The sequence below is a fragment of the Leptonychotes weddellii genome, chromosome 4 (genome assembly GCF_054177405.1).
Source record: "Leptonychotes weddellii isolate Sample4059 chromosome 4, ASM5417740v2, whole genome shotgun sequence".
Taxonomy (NCBI): Eukaryota; Metazoa; Chordata; class Mammalia; order Carnivora; family Phocidae; genus Leptonychotes; species Leptonychotes weddellii.
The window spans coordinates 136,961,620-136,983,073 of record NC_138372.1 but is presented as its reverse complement, the minus strand read 5'-3'; the positions used below and the strand labels follow the sequence as shown (position 1 = coordinate 136,983,073).

The 21,454-nt window shown below is 34.8% G+C and overlaps 1 protein-coding gene across 1 annotated transcript in view; it reads right to left on the bottom strand.

Annotated features, from left to right (window-relative positions):
• Nucleotides 1–21,454, bottom strand: part of VPS13B (vacuolar protein sorting 13 homolog B) — a 743,427-nt gene that overhangs the window by 585,883 nt on the left and 136,090 nt on the right. Inside the window, exon 17 of the mRNA XM_081817134.1 lies at nucleotides 8,140–8,321. Coding sequence (XP_081673260.1) covers nucleotides 8,140–8,321 — 182 coding nt within the window. The remainder of the gene's footprint in view (nucleotides 1–8,139; nucleotides 8,322–21,454) is intronic.

Sequence of the window (21,454 nt, the reverse complement as noted above, 5' to 3'; positions counted from 1 at the left end):
GCTGCTTTGGAAAATAGTCTAGCAATTCCTCAAAAGGTTAACTACAGACTTACCATATGATGCAACAATTCTACTTCTAGATATACAACCAAGAGAAATGAAAGCATATGTCCACACAAAAACTCATACACAAATGCTTATGGCATTATTCAGAATTGTCAAAAACAAAAATGTCAATCAACTGATGAATGGATAAACAAAATGTGATATATAGATACAAAGGAATCAACAATGAACAGAAATAATGTACTGATACAAGCTACAATATAGGCAAACTTCAAAAACAACATGCTAAGTGAAAGAATTCAGTCACAAAGTACTATATTTCATATGATCAATTTATATGAAATGTCCAGAACTGGCACATCCATAGAGGCCAAGAGCAGATTAGTGATTGCTTAGAGCTGGGTGGAGAGGAGGCTTGGGGAATGATGGCTAAAGAAAGTGGAACTTCTTTTGGGGTTCATAAAAGGTTCTAAAATTTGTATCGGTAATGGAAAGAGAACTCTTAATATACTACCAGGTAAATACTATGTACCTGAAAAGGATGAATTGATTGTATAGTATGTGAATTATACCTCAATAAAACTCTTTTTAAAAAAAAGATTTGGGGTACCTGGGTGGCTCAGTCGGTTAAGTATCTGCCTTTGGCTCAGGTCATGATCTCACGATCCTGGGATCCAGCCGGGCATCAGGCTCCCTGCTCAGGGGGAGTCTGTTTCTCCCTCTCCCTCTGCTCCTCCCTCTCCCCTGCTCATATGCATACTCTCCCTCTCTCTCTCTCAAATAAATAAAATCTTAAAAAATATGATCATTTCAATAGTTGCAGAAAAACAGACAAACTACAACATCGATTCACAATAAAAACCCTATACAAAGTAAGTCTAGAAGGAACATACCTCACCATAATAAAGACCTTATATGAAAAGCCCACAGTCAACATCATACTCATAAAGTCAAGAACAAGACAAGGATGTCCATTCTCACCACTTTCATTCAACATACTACTGTCCAAGCCACAGCAATTAGACACATAAAGAAATAAAAGGCATCCAAATCAGTAAGGATGAAGTAAAACTCTATTTGCAGATGACACAATACTATAAATAGAAAACCCTAAAAATTCCACCAACAAACGACTAGAACTCATAAATGGATTCAGTAAAGTCACAGGACATGAAATGATCATATAGAAACCTGTTGCGTTCCTATACACTAATAATGAAGCAACAGAAAATGAAGTTAAGAAAACAATCCCATTTATAATTGCATCAAAAACAATAAAATACCTAGGAAAAAACTTAAAGAGGTGAAAGATCTGGACTCTGGAAACTATAAAACAATGATTAAATAAACTGAAGATGACACAAAGAAATGGAAAGACATTCCATGTTCATGGGTTGGAAGAACAAATACTGTTAAAACGTCTATACTACCCAAAGCAATCTACACATTTAATGTAACCCCTATCAAAATACTAACAGCTTTCTTCACAGAACTAGAACAAACAATCCTAAAATTTGTATGGAACCACAAAAGACCCTGAATAGCCAAAGCAATCTTGAAAAAGAAAAACAAAACCGGAGGCATCACAATTCCAGACATCAAGTTATATTACAAAGCTGTAATAATCAAAACAGAATGGTACTAGCATAAAAACAGACTCCTACATCAATGGAACAGAATAGAGAACCCAGAAATGAACCCACAATTCTATGCTCAACTAATCTTTGACAAAGCAGGAAAGAATATCCAATGGAAAAAAGATAGTCTAGTCAACAAATAGTGTTGGGAAAACTGGACAGCAACATGTAAAAGAATGAAACTGGACCACTTTCTTACACCATACACAAAAATAAATTCAAATGGATGAAAGACCTAAATGCAAGACCTGAAACCATAAAAATCTGAGAGAACACAGGCAGTAATTTCTCTGACGTCGGCCATAGTAACTTCTTTCTAGATAGATCTCCTGAGGCAAGGAAAACAAAAGCAAAAATAAATTTTGGAGGTTCCGTCAAAATAAAAAGCTTCTACACAGCAAAGGAAACAATCAACAAAACTAAAAGGCAACCTACAGAATAGGAGAAGATACTTGAAAATGACATATCTGATAGAGGGTTAGTATCCAAAATACATAAAGAACTTATACAACTCAACACCCAAAAAACAACCCTGAAAATCAAATAACTGAAAAATGAGCAGAAAACATGAATAGACATTTTTCCAAAGAAGACATATAGATGGCCAACAGCCACATGAAAAGATGCTCAACATCACTCATCATCAGGGAAAGGCAAATTAAAACTACAATAAGAGATCACCTCACACCTGTCAGAATGGCTAAAATCAACAACACAAGAAACAATAGGTGTTGGTGAGAATGTGGGAAAGGGAAACCCTCTTACACTGTTGGTGGGAATGCAAACTGGTGCAGCCACACAGTAACAGTATGGAGGATCCTGAAAAAGTTAAAATTAAAACTACCCTATGACCCAGCAATCACACAACTGGGTATTTACACAAAGAATACAAAAACACTAATTCGAAGGGATGCATGCACCTCTATGTTTACTGCAGCATTATTTACAATACCCAAACTATGGAAGCAGCCCAAATGTCCATCCATAGATGAATGGAGAAAGAAGATGTGGTATCTGTGTGTGTGGATGGATGGATGGATGGATGGATGGAGAGAGAGAGAGATAGGAATATTACTCAGCCTGAAAAGAATGAAATCTTGCCATTTGCAACAACATGGATGGAGCTAGAGAATATAATACTAAGTGAAATAAGTCAGTCAGAGAAAGACAAATACCAAATGATTTCACTCATGTGGAATTTAAGAAACAAAACATATAAGTAAAGAAAAAAAAGAAAGACAAACCAAGAAACAGACTCTTAACTACAGAGAACAAACTGATGGTTATCAAAGGGGAGATGGATGAGTGAATGGGTGAAATAAGTGATGGGGATTAAGAAGTGCATTTATGAGCACTGAGTAATGAATAGAATTGTTGAATAACCATATTGTACACCTGAAACTAATATAACACTGTATGTTAACAACATTGGAATTAAAATAAAATGTAAAAAAATAGAAACAAAGGTGGACCAGTGGAATAAAAATAAATTAATTTTTAAAGAAAAAAAAGAAACCAAGGTATAATGTTTCTGGCATAGGGGAAGAAAGTAAACATGGGCAAAGGCATGAATGTGGAAAAGAATGTCATTTTTTGGAAGAACAAGTAGAATATAATTAATATAGTGTTAAATCCAAAGTAAAAGACTTGTGTTGACTTGTACTGTGTTAAAGAAATAGACATCTAAGAAAAAAGGATACTGCAGAAGAACATTATCAAACCAAAATTATGTTCAATATGTTCAATATGAAAAGAGGGAAAAGCCACTAGGGTGAAGGACAAGAGAAATTGGATGCTGTGGGTTATTAACTACCAATAACAAGACAGTAGGTAGCCTAGTAGGAAGGTAAGCTAAAAGCACAAGATTATGATGGAAGGTGAGGCACAAATGTTGACGAGAAGTGCTTGGCTTACAACCAACTATAGAATGGAACTTCACACGTTATGAGAATGTAAGTTTGAGGGGCCCAAGAACATACATAGCATAACCACTTCATTAACGTAGTAAATGAGAATAAGTTGTGATGTAAGGCAAAAGATCACATGCTTAAAACAAGCATATTAAACAGTGCTGAGTACTGACTATTGACACCTCACAGATGCACGATAATAAAATGCTAAAACTTAACACATTAAATATGTACCTCTTGGATCTTTTTTTTTTTTTTTAATATTTTATTTATCTATTTGAGACAGAGAGAATGAGAGACAGAGAGCATGAGACGGAGGAGGGTCAGAGGGAGAAGCAGACTCCCCGCCGAGCAGGGAGCCTGATGCGGGACTCGATCCCGGGACTCCAGGATCATGACCTGAGCCGAAGGCAGTCGCTTAACCAAATGAGCCACCCAGGCGCCCCTGTACCTCTTGGATCTTAAGATAGAAAATTTGAAGACAATACTACAAGCACTCTACTAAGAATATAATAAACAATAAGTCTGAGGAGTGCAAAAAGATAAAAGAAAACTGGACACTTGGAAACCTGGCCCTTTAAAAATGGTTTAGCTGATCCTTTTAATTAATCTATTACCAATTTTATAGCTGCTTAATTTGATAAAAAATAAAATTCCTTGGCAAAGAGGGGAAACTTCCTAACATGATTCCATTTTCCTCACTTCCTCTAATCTGTAAAAAATTATTTCCACTAATTTTAGGTTTCTCAATGACAAAACATCAGGTTATGAATCACTGAACCTGTAGTTACTTGTCTGATCCATTTCGTAATATCTGCGCCAGTATTCTGTTAGGACAGAATATTTTCAGAGTAAGAAATTTTAAATAAGATGTTTTATCATAGCACAATCCATTTGATAAATTCAGAAAAGGAAATATGGAATTAGTTTGGCTAGAAAATAGGGAAATTATAACAGTAAATAACACCATCACCTGCTTATTAATATGAATTTTCAGGCAATCTAAGCCAGTTGACAAAAACAAAAACTTTAAATAAAGGTAGGTTAATATTGTGAGACAGTAAACCAAAAAAGCTCTGGAGAGAACATCACTTTGGAAACAGAAATTTGACAAGAAAGAAAGAAAAAGAAAAGGAAAAGAAAGAAAAAGAAAAGGAAAAGAAAGAAAGAAAGAAATGAATTAGATAATTTCAGACTGTGATAAACACTATGGCCAATGAAGGCCTCACTGTAGGCTTTATGGGTAAGGACCTAAAAGAAGAGATTTTGTACAGTAACTCCACATAAGATTATGGCCATATGAATGGCAATAACATAACATCTTAGTCCATTCAGGCTGCTCTAACAAAATACCACAGACTGGGCAACCTATAAGTAATAGAAATTTATTTCTCATTCCTGAGGTTGAAAGTCCAAGATCAAGGTGCCAGCATGGTCGGGTTCTGGCAAAAACCTCTTCCGGGCTGCAGACTACCAACTTCTTGGCGTGTCCTCACATAGTTGATAGGGCAAGGGAACACTCACGAGCCTCTTTTATACAGACATTAATTTCATAAGGACTCCATCCTCATGATCTAATAATCTTCCAAAGGCCCCCAATTACCTAATACCATGATATTGGGCATTAGAATTTCAACATATGAATTGGGGGGCATAAAGACACTCAGACCATAGCACATAATAATGCAGTCTACTTAAATATTCAACAATTTAAAAAGTTTTTTTTTGAATGAGATAAATATAACAAATATCATCCTTTTAATATGTATACAATTATGTGCAATTTAGTATATTCACAAGTGTAAAAATTTCAACACTATCTAATTCCAGAACATTTTTACCACCCAAAAAAACAAACAAACAAAAAAAACCCATCTAATAGTTACTCCCCATTCCTCTTTTTCCCCAGACTCTGGCAACTATTAATCTACTTTCTGTCTCTATGGATTTGCCTATTGTAAGCATTCCACATAAATGGAATCATAATATGTGACTTTTTGCATCTGGCTTCTTATACCTAGCATGGTGTTTCAAGGTTCCTGCATATTATAGCAGGTATCAGTACTGCATGCGTTTTTACATTTGAAAAATATTCCACTGTACAGATATAGAATATTTTTGTTTATCCATTCATCAGTTAATAGACATTTGTGTTGTGTCAACCTTTTGGCTATTAAGAATAATGCTTTGTGATCTCCTTTATATGTGGGATCTAAAAAAGGTGAATTCATAGAAGCAGAGAAGAGAAATAACAGTGGTTAGCAGGTGCAAGAAGATGGGGGAAATGAGATGTCGGTTAAACGGTACAAAATTGCAGTTATATAGAATGAGTAAGTCCTATAAATATGATGTACAGCCATGATGACTATAGTTAATACTGTATACTAGAAATTTGCTAAGACAGATTTTGTGTACTCATACCACATTAAAAAAAATAGTAACTGTGAGGAAACATATAGGTTAATTACCTTGATTGTAAGTAATCATTGCACCATGTATATCAAAACAACCATATGAATACCTTAAATATGTAAAATTTTTTAACAATAATTACATGCAAAAAAAAATAATGCTATGAACATTCACGTACAAGATTTTGGTGCACATATATTTTCAATTTTCTGTGTATACCTGCAAGTAAAATTGCTGAGTCATATGGTAACTCTACATTTAACTTTTTTTTTTTTAAGATTTTATTTATTTATTTACTTATTTATTTTAGAGAGCGCGTGCACCCAAGTGGGGCGGGGGGGGGGAGGAGCAGAAGGAGAGGGGAGAGAGAATCTCAAGCAGACTCTGTGCTGAGTGCAGAATCCAATGTGGGGCTCAATCTCACAGCCCTGAGATCATGACCTGAGCCAAAATCAAGAGTCGGATGCTTAAAAAACTGAGCCACCCAGGTGCCGCCCCTTAACCTTTCACTTTTTGAAGATAATGACCACAAGTTTTTTCCCAAGCAGCAGTTATTTTTTAAGCTAATAATTCAATAGCAACATACAAATTCCAAAAAGCAGAGATGGAAAAAATAAAGTAACAGCAATTTTTTACAAAACATAGTTTAAAAAGTACAAAAAGAGATAAACAGTAAGATGAGAGAAACAAAGTCACAAAACAATCACACCAACCTAAATGGATTAAATTTACTAGCTAAAAGACTATAAAACTTCATTTAAAATATCTAGCTATATGCTCTTTCCAAGACATACACCTAAATCATAAAAACAGTTTTTAAGTAAAAGAATGCAAGAAGTAGTAGAGGCAAATGCCAAACAAAAGAAAGTTAATTATAACTATGATAATATAAGAAAAAATAGATTTAAGTCAAAAGACTGTCTGAGGGATAGATTTGCTACATTTAATAAAAGAATCAATTTAAAAAGAGATTATAAACATGTATATATGTGTGGGAGGAGGGTTATGTGTTCATACACACACTAAAATTTGTACACTATTTCAGAGGACTCAAAGAATTTAAAGGCCTTTCATAAACCCCAAATGATGAAACATTTGCCTTGTCACTCTTTACAGAATCCTAAAACCTGACAACACACAACTATATAAAATTTTACATTAGTCATTAGGCATTTCAAAAAAAGTCCTCTGATTATAATGCTTTTTTTATTGTTCTTTTTAGAATTTATAATATATTCTCCCATAGTAAAGTCTGAAATTAAAACCTTCAAAAGCATCATATTAGAACAAAAAAGCCAATGTCTTATTTTCATATGCAAATGAAGTAGAAATTTCACAGGTTATTATTTATAAGGATGATTACATTTAATAAAAATATATTCTTTAAAAGCTACTTTTGTGTTACTGACAAAAGAAAGATGATTATTTTAAACTGAGACAACTAAAAAAAAAAGGCAAACCTTCTGTAAATTTTTTGTTTACCTGCAAAATAAATGACAAGATAAAGATAACATCTCCTACACTGGCATCAAAGCAGAATTTTTATTTTTAATAGTTAACTCATTCAGTCAAGGTGTAAAATTAATGTTTTTCACACAAAACGGTTAATTTGTGGGGGATGGGCTAACTGGGTGATGGACATTAAGGAGGGCATGTGATGTAATGAGCACCGGGTATTATATAAGATTGATGAATCACTGAACTCTACCTCTGGAACTAATAATACACTATATGTTAATTAATTGAATTTAAATTTTTAAAAAAGGATTAATTTGCTTACCAAGGCTTAAAATATTATGATCAAGAATTTTATTCATATTTACCAGCATAATCAAGCATACCGTACTTATACCTGATTTGGTTATCATTTCAAACATACACATTACATTGATCCCCTCAGAAGTTATCCATGTATGGCAAAAGGGTTAACTGTGCAAGAAGCTGGTAAAAAAGAACCTCCTGAAACTATAAAATACATTCAGAAATTGGTGGCAGGGAATGAAACTGAATGGCTCATATCCTGACTTTTACACAGGAGCTGTAAATATCACTTGCACAGAAATATAGTACACAATTTAAGTTCAGCAGGCTATACTTACGGATTTGAATAATAAAATATTAGTCACCACTAATAAGAATTTGCCAAATACTTGCCAAGAAGATTGTGTTCTCACCTATAGTTTGGAAAACTTCATTCATCAAAGCTTCATTCACTGATAAAGAGTTGACATTTCCAATATGAGACCAGCTTTGATATATTGCTTGCAGCAGAAGTGTCTGTGCTCTTGTAGCTTGAATTGTGAGATTTGGAAGTTCAAATATACCTTCAGTTATAGCAATCTGAGATCTTTTGGTCCTGCATAAGAAAAGAGAAAGAATAACAGTATAGTAAATAGCATTTACAAATAGCAACATAAAAAATGAACTAGGTTGTAAGAAAAAAAGTAGACATTCAAAATATTTTAAATATAATTAAATCAAATAGATACGCAATTTCACAATTTAAATTTCACTATTTCAGAAACTTAAAATAAAAAATAAAAACACAAAAGTAGTGTCCATACATACACATTCATTCATACACACACACACACACACACACACACACACAACACACTGTTCAATTATAATTTTTCAACCGAGACAATCTTCAAAGATGACAATGAAAATAATACTAGTTAACATTTATGAAAATTTACTACCAGTTCTGCATTGTTCTAAACATCTTGTATCTATTAACTCAGAGTAAAAATACAAAAATTTAAATCCAAGGATTCTAATCCAGAGCCCTCTATCCTGTACTTCCTCTCATAAGTTTTTATGAAATATTTACATTATACCCAGGTTCCTATTTGACAGTAAGAGAAAAATTTTTTTAGAATCTCTGCCCTGAAATATCTAATTCACCAATGACTTACTCATCTGGTTATTTCTTTGAATGAGGTACCTTATATAATTAAATTTTCCAAATAGCAAAGCTTCAAAGTAAGAAAATAATAGGTCTGCGAAAAACAAGATGATAAAGTTAATGAAATATGCAAGGTAAAGTGGAAAAAAGAAAAATCAAGAGAAAGAAAAAAAATTAGAATGCTACTATGGTAGACTCAGTCACCCTACTCTCTCTCAACCCCATAAACCTCTACCCTTTATCATCTTGCCAACAATATCCACACAGAGTACTGAGCATCTCTTGTATAAAACCTCAGAAGCCATGATCAAGTAGGATTCCTTTCAGGGATGCTAAGATGGTTGAAAATCAACAAACCAATAAACATTATACACCATATTAATAAAGCTAAGGATAAAAATCACACTATCATCTCAATAGAGGCAGAAAAGGTGACAAAATTCAACATCCGTATGATAAAAACTCTGAACAAAGTGAGTATATAGGAAACATGCTTCTCCATAACAAAGACCATATATGACAATTCCATAGCTAACATCACACACAATGGTGAAAAGCTGAAAGCTTTTCTCCTAAGATCAGAACAAGGCAAGGGTACCCACTTTTGCCACTTTTCTTCAACATAGTCTCGGAAATACCAGCCACAGCAACCACATGAGAAAAATTTTAAAAAGGTATCCAATTTGGTATGTTAAAAGTAAAACTGTCACTATTTGCAGATGACATGATACAATAATATAGAAAATCCTAAGGAATCCAGCAAAAAAAAATTTTTTTAATAAATAAATTCAGTAAAGCTGCAGGATACAAAATTAATACGTGGAAACCTGTTGCATTTCTGTACACTAATAATGAACTAGCAGAAAAAGAATTTTTTTTTATTTGAGAACGAGCAAGGGAGCACAAGTGAGGGGAAGAGACAGAGGGAGGGGGAGAAGCAGACTCCCCACTGAGCAGGGAGCCCAACACAATCCCAGGACCCTACGATCATGACCCCAAGCCAAAGGCAGATGCTTAACTGATAGAGTCACCCAGGCACCCCAAAAGATAAATTAAGAAAATACATTTACAACTGGATCAAAAATAATACCTAAGAATAAATTTAACCAAGGAAGTAAAAAACTGTACTCTAAAAACCTTACACATTCATGAAAGAAATTAAAAATGACAGAAATAAATGGAAAGATATACCATGCTGATGAAAGAATTTTATTAACATATGCTGTTAATATATATAAATTATATATTGTTGTATCTTCAAAGGATTAATATGGTTAAAAGTCCATACCACCCAAAGCAATCTACATTTTCAATGCAATCCCTATCAAAATACCAATGATATTTTTCACAGAATTTAAATAATCCTAAAATTTGTATGGAACCACAAAAGACCAAATAGTCCATGCATTCTTGAGAAAGAAGAACAAAGGTAGAGATATCACATGCCCTGATTTTAAACTATACTACAAACCTACAGTAATCAAAATAGTATGGTACCGGCACAAAAATAGACACATAGATCAATGGAACAGAATAGAAAACCCAGAAATGAACCCACAACTATATGGCCAATGGAAAAACGACAGTCTCTTCAATAAATGGTGTTGGCAAAATTGGACAGCTACATGCAAAAGAGTAAGACTGGACCACCTGTTTACACCATACACAAAAATAAACTGAAAATGAATTAAAGATCTAAATGTGAGACCTGAAACCATAAAAACCCAACAGGAGAACATAGGTGAGGGGCACCTGGGTGGCTCAGTCAGTTAAGCATTGATGCTTGGTTTCGTCTCAGGTCGTGAGATCAAGCCCTGCATCGAGCTCCGTGCTGGGCATGGAGCCTGCTTAAGATCCTCTCTCTCCCTCTCCCTCTGTCCTTCCCCCCCACCCCAAACCCTGGCTTGTGGGTGAGTGCAGGCTCTCTCACTCGCTCGCTCTCTCTCAAAAAAAGAGAGCGAGAGAGAACACAGAACATAATTTCTTTGACACTGGCCATAGAAACATTTTTCTAGATACGTCTCCTCTGGCAAGGAAAACAAAAGCAAAAATAAACTATTGGGAATGCATTAACATACAAAGCTTTCACACAGCAAAGGAAACCATCAACAAAACAAAAAGGCAACCTACTGAATGGAAGAAAATATTTGCAAATGAGAGATCCAATAAAAGGTTAGAATCCAAAATATATAAAGAACTCCTACAACTCAACACCAAAAAAAAAACAAAACAAAACAAAAAACCAAATGCAATTAAAAAATGGGCAGAGGCCATAAATAAACATTTTTCCAAAGGGACATACAGATGGGCAACAGACACATAAAAAGACAGTCATCATGGGTGCCTGGGTGGCTCAGATGGTTAAGCATCTGCCTTCAGCTCAGGTCATGATCCCAGGGTCCTGGGAAAAAACCCCGCATTGGGTTCCCTGCTCAGCGGGGAGTCTGCTTCTCCCTCTCCCTCTCCCTCTTCCCCTCCCCCTGCTTGTGCTCTGTCTCAAATGAATAAATAAAATCTTTATTAAAAAAAAAAAAAAGACAGTGGGGGGGAAATTGGAGGGGGAGCTGAACCATGAGAGACTATGGACCCTGAGAAACAAACTGATGGTTCTAGAGGGGAAGGGGGTGGGGGCATGGGTTAGCCTGGTGATGGTTATTAAAGAGGGCACGTTCTGAATGGAGCACTCAGTGTTATACGCAAACAATGAATCATGGAACACTACATCAAAAACTAATGATGTAATGTACAGTGATTAACATAATAAAAAAAGAATAAATAAATAAAAATTTTTTAAAAAGACAGTCATCCTTAATCATTAGGGAAATGCAAATCAAAACCAAAATGAGATACCACCTTATACCTGTCAGAATGACTATTATTAAAAATAAATAATAAGCGAACTAGCGTTAGCAAGAATGTGGCAGGAAAAAGAACTCTCCTACACTGTTTATGGGAAAGTAAAGTGGTACAGCTATTATGGAAAACAGTATAGAGGTTCTTCAAAAAATTAAAAACAGAACTACAATAAGATCCAGCAATTCCATTTCCATTAAAAAGAAAAAAAGTAATCTTGCCATTTGTGACAACATGAATGGGTGTTATGCCAAGTGAAGTAAGTCAGATAGAGATAGATAAATACCATGTGATTTCACAAAAAAAGTGGAATGTAAAAACAAAACAAAAAAAATGAACAAACAAAACAGAAGGAGACTCGTCAATACAGAGAACAAACTGTTGGTTCCTGGGGCAGGGAGCAGGGAAAGAAGGGCAAAATAGGTGAAGGGGATTAAAAGGTACAAACTTCCAGTTACAAAAAAGTCACAGTGATGTAAAGTACAGCACAGGGCATATAATCAATAAGATTATACAAGCTTTGTATGATGACAGATATTAGCTAGCCTTATCACGTTGATCATTTCATAATGTACAGTTGATGCTTCAACAATAGAGGGATTGGGCCACTGACCCCTATGCAGTCAAAAATTCACATATAACTTTTGACTCCACAAAAACTTAAGTACTAATAGCCTATTATTGACTGTAAACCTTACCAATAGCATGAACAGCTGATTAACACATATTTTGTGCATGTATTATATATTGTACTCTTACAATAAAGTAAGCTAAAGAAAGTATTAAAAAATCATAAGAAAATACATTTACAGGACTACACTGTATTTATCAAAAACAATCCATGTATTAGTGGACCTGAGCAGTCTGAACCAGTCATGTTCAAGCGTCATTCTATATATAAATGTCAAATCACTATGTTGTACACCTGAAACAAATATAATATTGTATGTTAACTATATTTAAATTTTTAAAAAGATAAATTAGAAATCCACAAATCCAAAAACTGGAGATTCAACACTCAGTAAGTGCTAAAACAAGTAGAAAGAAAAAGTCATAAAGATAAAAAAAAGACAAACAATACAATCAATTAACTTGGCCTGATACTTTACATGACACACCCATCCCAACAACAGCAAAATATGCATTCATCAAGGCAGGCTACATTTAGTCCACAAAAACAAGCATCAGTAAAATTAAAAGAAATGATATCATACAAAGTGTATATGCTTGATCGCTATGTAATTTAACTACAAATGAATAAAAGGTATCTATCTGTAAAATGCTCAAATACTTGGAAATTAAAGAAAACATAAAACAGAAACAGGACAAAAAAATTCACAAAGTCAAACAAAATGTATTTTTTGAAAAGTTATCAAGTGATTTTAGAAAAGAACACTGAGCTAGATTACAGAAAAGGTCAGTCTACAATTTATATACCTAATCAAGTGTTTCTGGAGAAAAGAGCAAAACAAATAGTACACAGAAATACCTAAAAAAAAATCTTGCCTAAAATAAAGACTTAAATCTACATACTAAGCGTACAATGAATCACAGAAAATATTGATTAAGAATGTTCATTATCGGGGCGCCTGGGTGGCTCAGTCAGTTAAGCGGCTGCCTGTGGCTCTGGTCATGATCCCAGGGTCCTGGGATCAAGCCCCGCATCGGGCTCCCTGCTCTGCGGAGAGCCTGCTTCTCCCTCTCCCTCTGTCTACCACTCTGCCTACTTGTGCTCTCTATCTCTGTTAAATAAATAAATAAAAATCTTAAAAAAAAAAAAAAAAAGAATGCTCATTATACCAGTAAAGTTATACCAAAAAGATAAAAAATACTATGGGTAATGTGGAGGTACCAGGACTTCTCCAGAGTTTCTCCTACTTTCTATTATCCTCCCTAATCTGCCCACTGCTGTCTAGTAAAAGCAATGTGTGTAACTCACCACTAGAGGAATAGAAGATTTCAAGCAATAGCCCTATATGCTTGGGATACAGATCGAATCTCCTGTCAATGATTACCTTTTTATTTCCAGGTATGCTTTAATTTCAGTCATCTTTCAAGTCAATGGGCTCCTTTTGTAGCCACTGCTATTGCAGCCAACAACTTCCACACTAATAAACCTAATACCCTTCACAGTCAAGATTGGGGTATTACTTTGTAGTTCCTATGTCTATTTAAAAAAAAAAAAAAAAAGGAGCCAAAATGTTGATGCTGGGATTTCAACTGTTTTGGCCCGAGATCAGGTCTGTCTTCAAGCTTCATGTTAAAGCTAATTCTCCAGAAATCTATAAAATCAGCAAATATCTACTAATTGCCTACTCTGCTGCAGTCATGTACTAGCTACTTAGGAAGTATCTTAGCCATTTTAAGATATCATGAACAAAACGAAAAATTAAAATCCTAGTGTCCTCACAGAGCTTACAGTCTAGTGGGAAGGCAGATAAAAAGAAATCAATACATATAATCATAAATAATATGAGCAAGTTAGAATACAAATGCAACTGGAAATATAAAAAGTAGAACACGAAATAGGAACTGAAGAGGAAGCAATTTCATAAAAGTGTGTAGATTTTATTAAAAAAAAAAAGATCTAATTCCAAGCAAAACTCAAGCCGACTTGAAGGAGGTTAAGAGACAGGTAAGTATCTCTAGAAAGTGTTTCAAGCAAATAAATAGTCTATGAAAAGTTCCTGAGGCGGAACTGGGCTGGCAAATCCAGGCAATGGCAAGGAGGCCAATGTGGCTGTTGCAGTTTGATAATAACCTAATTCACTAATTCAATTGGTTTTCTATGGGTTCTACCCATAAGAAATACCTGAATAGGCTTTATACAGCCATTGACCTTGAGATTTCATCTAAGCCTGACTCCAGAGTGCTCAATTTCCTGAATTTATTTGTATTTTTAAATATCTAATTTTTCACCCTACTTTCAAAGTTTTTCATATAAGGTACCAGATGCAGGACATGAAATTTTAAAAATCTATTGTCCGATTGTGGCTAAATCACTTTTTTATGCTTTTAGAAAAAGAATTACATAAACTTTACTGAGCTTCACTTTCCTCTTTAAAAAACAAGTACATATAAAAAAAAAACACAAGTATAACCCCTGCCCAATCTACCACAGATAACTGTGAAAATCAGTAACATTTGATACAAGACTCTTTGCTAAAATCTGAAGAGATAGGAACTGTCTTAACATTCAAAGAATTCAGAGTCCACTTGTAAGACAATTAAACCAGTAATCATAATTTAACATAATAAATGCTAAAACAATGTTGTATAAACATTCCTGTGAGATACACCCAAGAGAAGTCTGGAGGAAAAATGCAGGCATTTGATTTAAGCTGAATCCTGAAGAACATGAATCATTTCATTAAAAAAATTTTTTTTATTTAAAGAAAAAAAAAAAGTTATCCTACTTCAAAAATGGTCCAAAAACATTAACAGGAAACTTACAGAATATGAAAACAGGCATGACCAATAAACATGAAAAAATTCTAAGCCTCCCCAGCAAAAAGAGGAAATTCAAATTAAAACAATGCTGAACTCTTTTAACCTGTCAGATTAGCAAAACCTCTCTGACTCTAATTCATCTTCTAGGACTACCTGAAAGGAATTTTCACTTTTAACACTATTTGCCATGATATTTAAAATATTTAAAATAGCCTAAGCATAAGACAATCTCATTGTTGAAAAGCTATCATGAAATACGGGTGAGTAAAGAGATATACAGTTGCATTACAATATGGTCACCCACACATAAAAGTATGTCTGCATGTATCTATATGTTGACATTAAAAGTTCTGTCTAGAGGGGCGCCTGGGTGGCTCAGTCGTTAAGCGCCTGCCTTGGCTCAGGTCATGATCCTAGGGTCCTGGGATCAAGCCTGCATCAGGCTGCTTGCTCAGCGAGAGGCCTGCTTCTCCCTCTCCCACTCCCCCTGCTTGCCTTCTCTCTCTCGCTGTGTCTCTCTCTGTCAAATAAATAAAATCTTAAAAAAAAAAAACAAAAGTTCTGTCTAGAATTTTTACTAGTTATTTCTGTAAGATGAGAGTGGAAGATGATTGATGTTATCTTTTCCTTTCCCTATATAAATATCTATATTGTTTGGCTTGGTCCTTTGAGAAATCTGTATTATATTTAGAGAAATCTATTTTTTTAAATTTTTTAAGAAATTACAGTATTTCCAGAATCAATTAAGGAAATCCTAAACTATGTCAAAATGAATTAATTTCATAAAACATTTTTAAAATGCCAAGATATCGGGGTGTCTGGGTGGCTCAGTCAGTTAAGTGTCTGACTTGATTTCGGCTCAGGGTCTTGAGTTGGAGCCCTATGACAGGCTCTACACTGGGCATGGAGCATGCTTGAGATTCACTCTCTCTTTCTGCCCCTTCTCCCCCACCATGTGTGCATGTGCACAAGTGTGTGTGTTGGCTCTCTCTCACAAAAAAAAAAAAAAAAAAAAAAAGCCAAGATATCAGCATTAAATGTATCAATCTACCTCCACTCCCTGCTCCAACACTGGATTATCAATTTCTTACCTCCTCATTGAAATAAACTTCACTTAAAACCTCCCTAAAGAGCAATGGCATCAGCAAAAATGGCAGAGTAAGGTACACTAGTCTATCTCTCCATAAAAGCCACAAAAATCTGGCAAAAACTCTCAAGAGTTAACTTTTTCAAAACTCTGGAAACTAACCAAAAGCCGGCAACAAAGAGGGAACACTTAAAAAAAAAAAATGCATCTCAATCTCAGATCAGTGAGTTTTGTGGTGTTTTTACTTACCCATGTTGAATCCCCTACCCTTCAGCCCAGCAGTGGAATTTAATAGTCCACATTCCCAGTCCAAGTAGTGGTTAAGAGAGAAAACAGACCTTATTCACAAGGAATTGTGGGTTTTGCTTTGACCTGTCTGGTAGCTACCTGGAGGATCAACTCAATGAGCTTACTTTATCTCTTTTAATTCAGAACTTTCCCAACACTAAAAAAAAACAAAAAAAAAACACTACCCAGGAGCATTTGTAGAAAACATTTACAGGCAAATGTATTGCATTAGTCTTTACTTCCTGGGACAAGGGATAAGAGAAGGGGCAAAAAAAAGATTAACCAGTATCTCGAGAGGGAAGTCTGGGAAGTGTTGCTTTAGAGAATGAAAACGTTAAAAAGTTCCAAAGTCTTCCTGAGAATATGGAAGGCCTTACACACGCTCAGGGGCTGTGCACTTGCAGAGCAAAGACCAGAGAAAGGCCTTGAGCTCTCACCCCCCACTGACTTTCAAAGTCTGCACAAGAAAAGAAGGCTGAATTGTCAACTGACTGGTTGAGTTTTGAAGGCATTCCCAATCAGAAACCATGGAAGCCACGTGGCAGTGGATGAAATATTCACAGTGCAAAAAGAAAGACTATCAATCAACAATTACAATTCCAGCAAAACTATCCTTCAAAAATGAAGTAGAAGTCTCAAGAAAGTTATGTCCAAGACCAGAAGCCTTCACTGATGAATTCTACCACACTTTTAAAGAATAATAGCAGTCCTTTTCAAACTCCTGCAAAAAATAGCAGAGGAGGGAACCTAATTCCTTCTGTAAGGCCAATGTTACCTTAATACCAAAGCTAGACAAAGACAAGAAAAAAACACACCAATATCCTTTGTGAACAAAAATCCTCAGTAAATACTAACATATCAGAAGAAATTAAAACATTACACAATGTGACAACTAGTATTTTTCCCAGAAATAAAAGAGCATTTCAACATTAGAAAATCAATCAATGCAATACACCATATTTACAGAAGCGGAAAAATCATGTACATCTCAACTGACACAGAAAAAGCCTTTGACAAATATCCAATAGTCTTGCATGATTTAAACACTCAACAAAGAATGAAGGCAAATTCCTCAATATGATATAGGACATTTATGAAAAACACACAACTAACATCATACTTAGTAAAGGCTTGCTCTCCAAGATCAGGGAAAAGGAAAAGATCTCTGTTTTTGCCATTTTATTCAACATTGTAGTATAGGTTCTAGCCAAGAAATTAGGCAAGAAAAATAAGTAAAAGGGCATTCAAAGTGTAAAGGAAGAGTGGCGCCTGGGTGACTCAGTTGGTTATGCATCTGCCTTCAGCTAAGGTCATGATCGCAGGGTCCTGGGATTGAGCCCTGCAACGGGCTCCCTACTCAGTGGAGAGTCTGCTTCTCCCTCTCCCTCTCCCCCTCTCCCCACTCACGCATGCGCACTCACTCTCACTCACATAAAGACATAAAATCTAAAAAAAAAACTGGAGGGGCGCCTGGGTGGCTCACTTGGTTGAGCGACTGCCCTCGGCTCAGGTCATGATCCTGGAGTCCCTGGATCGAGTCCCGCATCAGGCTCCCTGCTAGGCAGGGAGTCTGCTTCTCCCTCTGACCCTCCCCCTTCTCATGTGCTCTCTCTCTCATTCCCTCTCTCTCTCTCAAATAAATAAAATCTTTAAAAATAAATTAATTAAAAATAAATTTTAAAAAAGTGTAAAGGAAGAAGTAAAACTACCACTACTTACAAATGACATAATCTTATATATTGGAAACCCTAAAGAACACACACACACCCCTGTTAAAGCTAATAATTCAACTAAGTTCTAAGATACAAGGTAATTACACAAAAATTAGTTATATATTTACACTTACAATGACAACCTGAAAAGGAAATAAAGAAAACAATTCCATTTACAATAGCAACAAAAAGAATAAAATACTTAGGAATAACTTAACAAAGAAGTACAAGACTGTTGCACTGAAATCAACAAAGCATTGTTGAAAGAAATTAAAGAAGGGATCTAAATAAATGGTTAGAGATGTTTATGGATTGAAAAATTGATTATTCAAAAGGCAGTACTTCCCAAACTGATTTATAGATTCAATTCAATTCCTATCAAAATCCTAGGTGTCTATTTTAAATGAATAAACTAATCCTAAAATTCATATGGACTTGCAAAGAACCTTGAATAATCCAAACAATCTTAAGAACAAAGTTCAAAGACTTACACTTCACAATTTCAAAACTTAGCACAAAAATAAACAAAACAGTGTCATACTGGCATAAGGACAGACATATAAATCAGTGACCTAGAACTGACAGTCTAGAAATAAACCCCCATGTCTATGTTCAATTGATTTCTGATAAGGGTGTCAAGACCAATCAATGGGGAATAAATACTCTTTTTTTAATTGATGTATAGTTAACATACAATATTACATTAGTTTCAGGTGTATAACATCGTGATTTGACAATTCTATACATTACTCAATACTCACTGCAGTAAGTGTAATTACCATCTGTCACTAGGGAATGAATAATCTCCAGGAACAAATGGATACCCAAATATAAAAGAATGAAGTTGGACCCCTACCTTACATTATATATGAAAATTAAGTCAAAATTGATCAAAAAAATAAAACTATAAACTCTTAGAAACATAGTTGTAAATATTCATGATCTTAGATTAAGAAGAGTTTCATATCATACCAAAAGAAAAAGCAATAAAAAGACAAAGATAAATTGGACCTCATCAAAATTTTGTGTATCAAAGGCTACTATCCAGAAAGTGAAAAGATAATAAAATGGAAGAAAATATTTGTAAATCATGTATGTAAAAGAGTCTACTGTCCAGAATATGTAAAGAACTCCCAACTGGGCCGCCTGGGTGGCTCAGTCGGTTAAGCGCCTTCAGCTCAGGTCATGATCCCAGGGTCCTGGGACAGAACCCCGCATCAGACTCCCTGATCAGTAGGGAGTCTGCTTCTTGCTCCTCCTCTCCTTCTGCCCCTCCACCAACTCATGTTCTCTGACTCAAACAAATAAATTCTCAAAAAAAAAACAACTCCCACAACTCAACAAAAAGATATACAGGCCAATTTAAAAATGAACTAGAACAGGGGCGCCTGGGTGGCTCAGTCAGTTAAGCATCTGCCTTCAGCTTAGGTCATAATCTCAGGGTCCTGGGATCGAGCCCCGCAGCAGGCTCCCTGCTCAAGGGGGAGCCTCCTTCTCCCTCTCCCTCTCCTCTTTGCCCCTGCTCATGCTCACTCGCTCCTTCATGCTGTTTCTCGCTCTCAAAATCTTAAAAAACAAAACAAAAAAAAACAAATGAACTAGAACATGAACAGACATTTCTCTAAAGAAGATACACAAATGGCCAAGACACATATTAAAAAATACTCAACATCATTTCGGAAATGAAAATTAAAACTATATTGAGCTGCCACTTCACACCCACTAGGATAGCTATATAAAAGGAAAAAAAAAAATGAAAAATAACAAGTGTTGGCAAGGATGGAAAAGAATTGTAACCATCGTACAATGGAGGAAGGAATGTATAACACTAAAGCCATTGTGCAAAACAATCTGGCAGTTCATCAAAAAAGTAAACAGAGTTACTATATGACCCAGCAATTAATATCGCTACATATATACCCAAGAGAACTGAGATCATGTTCATATAAAAACTCATAAATGCACGTTCATAGCAGCATTATTCTCAACAGCTCAAATTTGAACAACCCAACCAAACAATCCAACTGAGAAATGGATTAACAAAATGTGGTATATATCCATACAAAAGAATATTATTTGGCGATTAAAAGGAATGGAGTAGTAATAATTGCTACAGCACAGATAAACCTTGAAAGCATGATAAATGAGAGAAGCCAGGCAGAAAATGCCACATATTGTATGATTCTGTTCATATGAAATGTCTAAAATCATGGAGACAGAGTTTCTTTTCGAGTTCTGAAAATTTTCTGAAATCAGATAATGACGATGACAGCAAAATGGTGTAAAAATACTAAAAACCAAAGAATAGTACAATTTAAAATAATTAAAATGATGAATGTTGTATCATGTGGATTTTATCTCATTAAAACAAAAAAATCTCCCTTAAGTACTCAGAACTCTGTTCCTAGGAACAGTGATCTAAGTAAATATTGCTTTCTCTCACTCAAAAATATCAAAACAACAAAAAGAAAATCACCCAGCTCTCTCAATTAGCATGTCAGGCAATTTAAATATACAGTCGCACATTAATAAGACACATATCACCTTTGCCATACAATTTTCAAATATGTAATAGCAATATGTGGCTCTACCTAGATTTACCCTTCAATCCACAATCCTGATCACACTCTGCCACAAAGCCAAAGGACTGAAATGAATAGACCAAGAAACAAATATGCACTGAATAAGAGATTCTATAAACCAAACAGGTAAAAGAGCAGACATCAAAAGAAATAGAAGGAAAAACAAAAAGGACCCAATTTACAAATTTATAATGTCATACTGTTCCTTTTGTTTTCTTAACATTGCAACCATTTTGTAAATCATTTTTATTTTAATAAGCATTTAAAAATAGAGAGGTATTTCTCTCTATATTATGTTCTCAAAATTCCTGACCAAAAAAAATGTACGAATGATAGTAAGTAAAGAAAAAAAAAATTGGAATACCTACAATATAAAAATGTACAATTAAATTAGCTACTCTATCTTCAGTTAGAAACATTATAGAAAGTCCTATGGTGTAGCAAGAGCCATGTTCTTATAACTATAGCAATAATCATTTATAAGGCAAAATTGAAGTTGGGATTCTTTTTACAAGTGAGCTTTATTAATTCATAATAAATTAAGCTACCGTATATGGTATTCTAACTTTCAAGCCATCATATGTTACATAAAATGGTTCCCAAACGGGT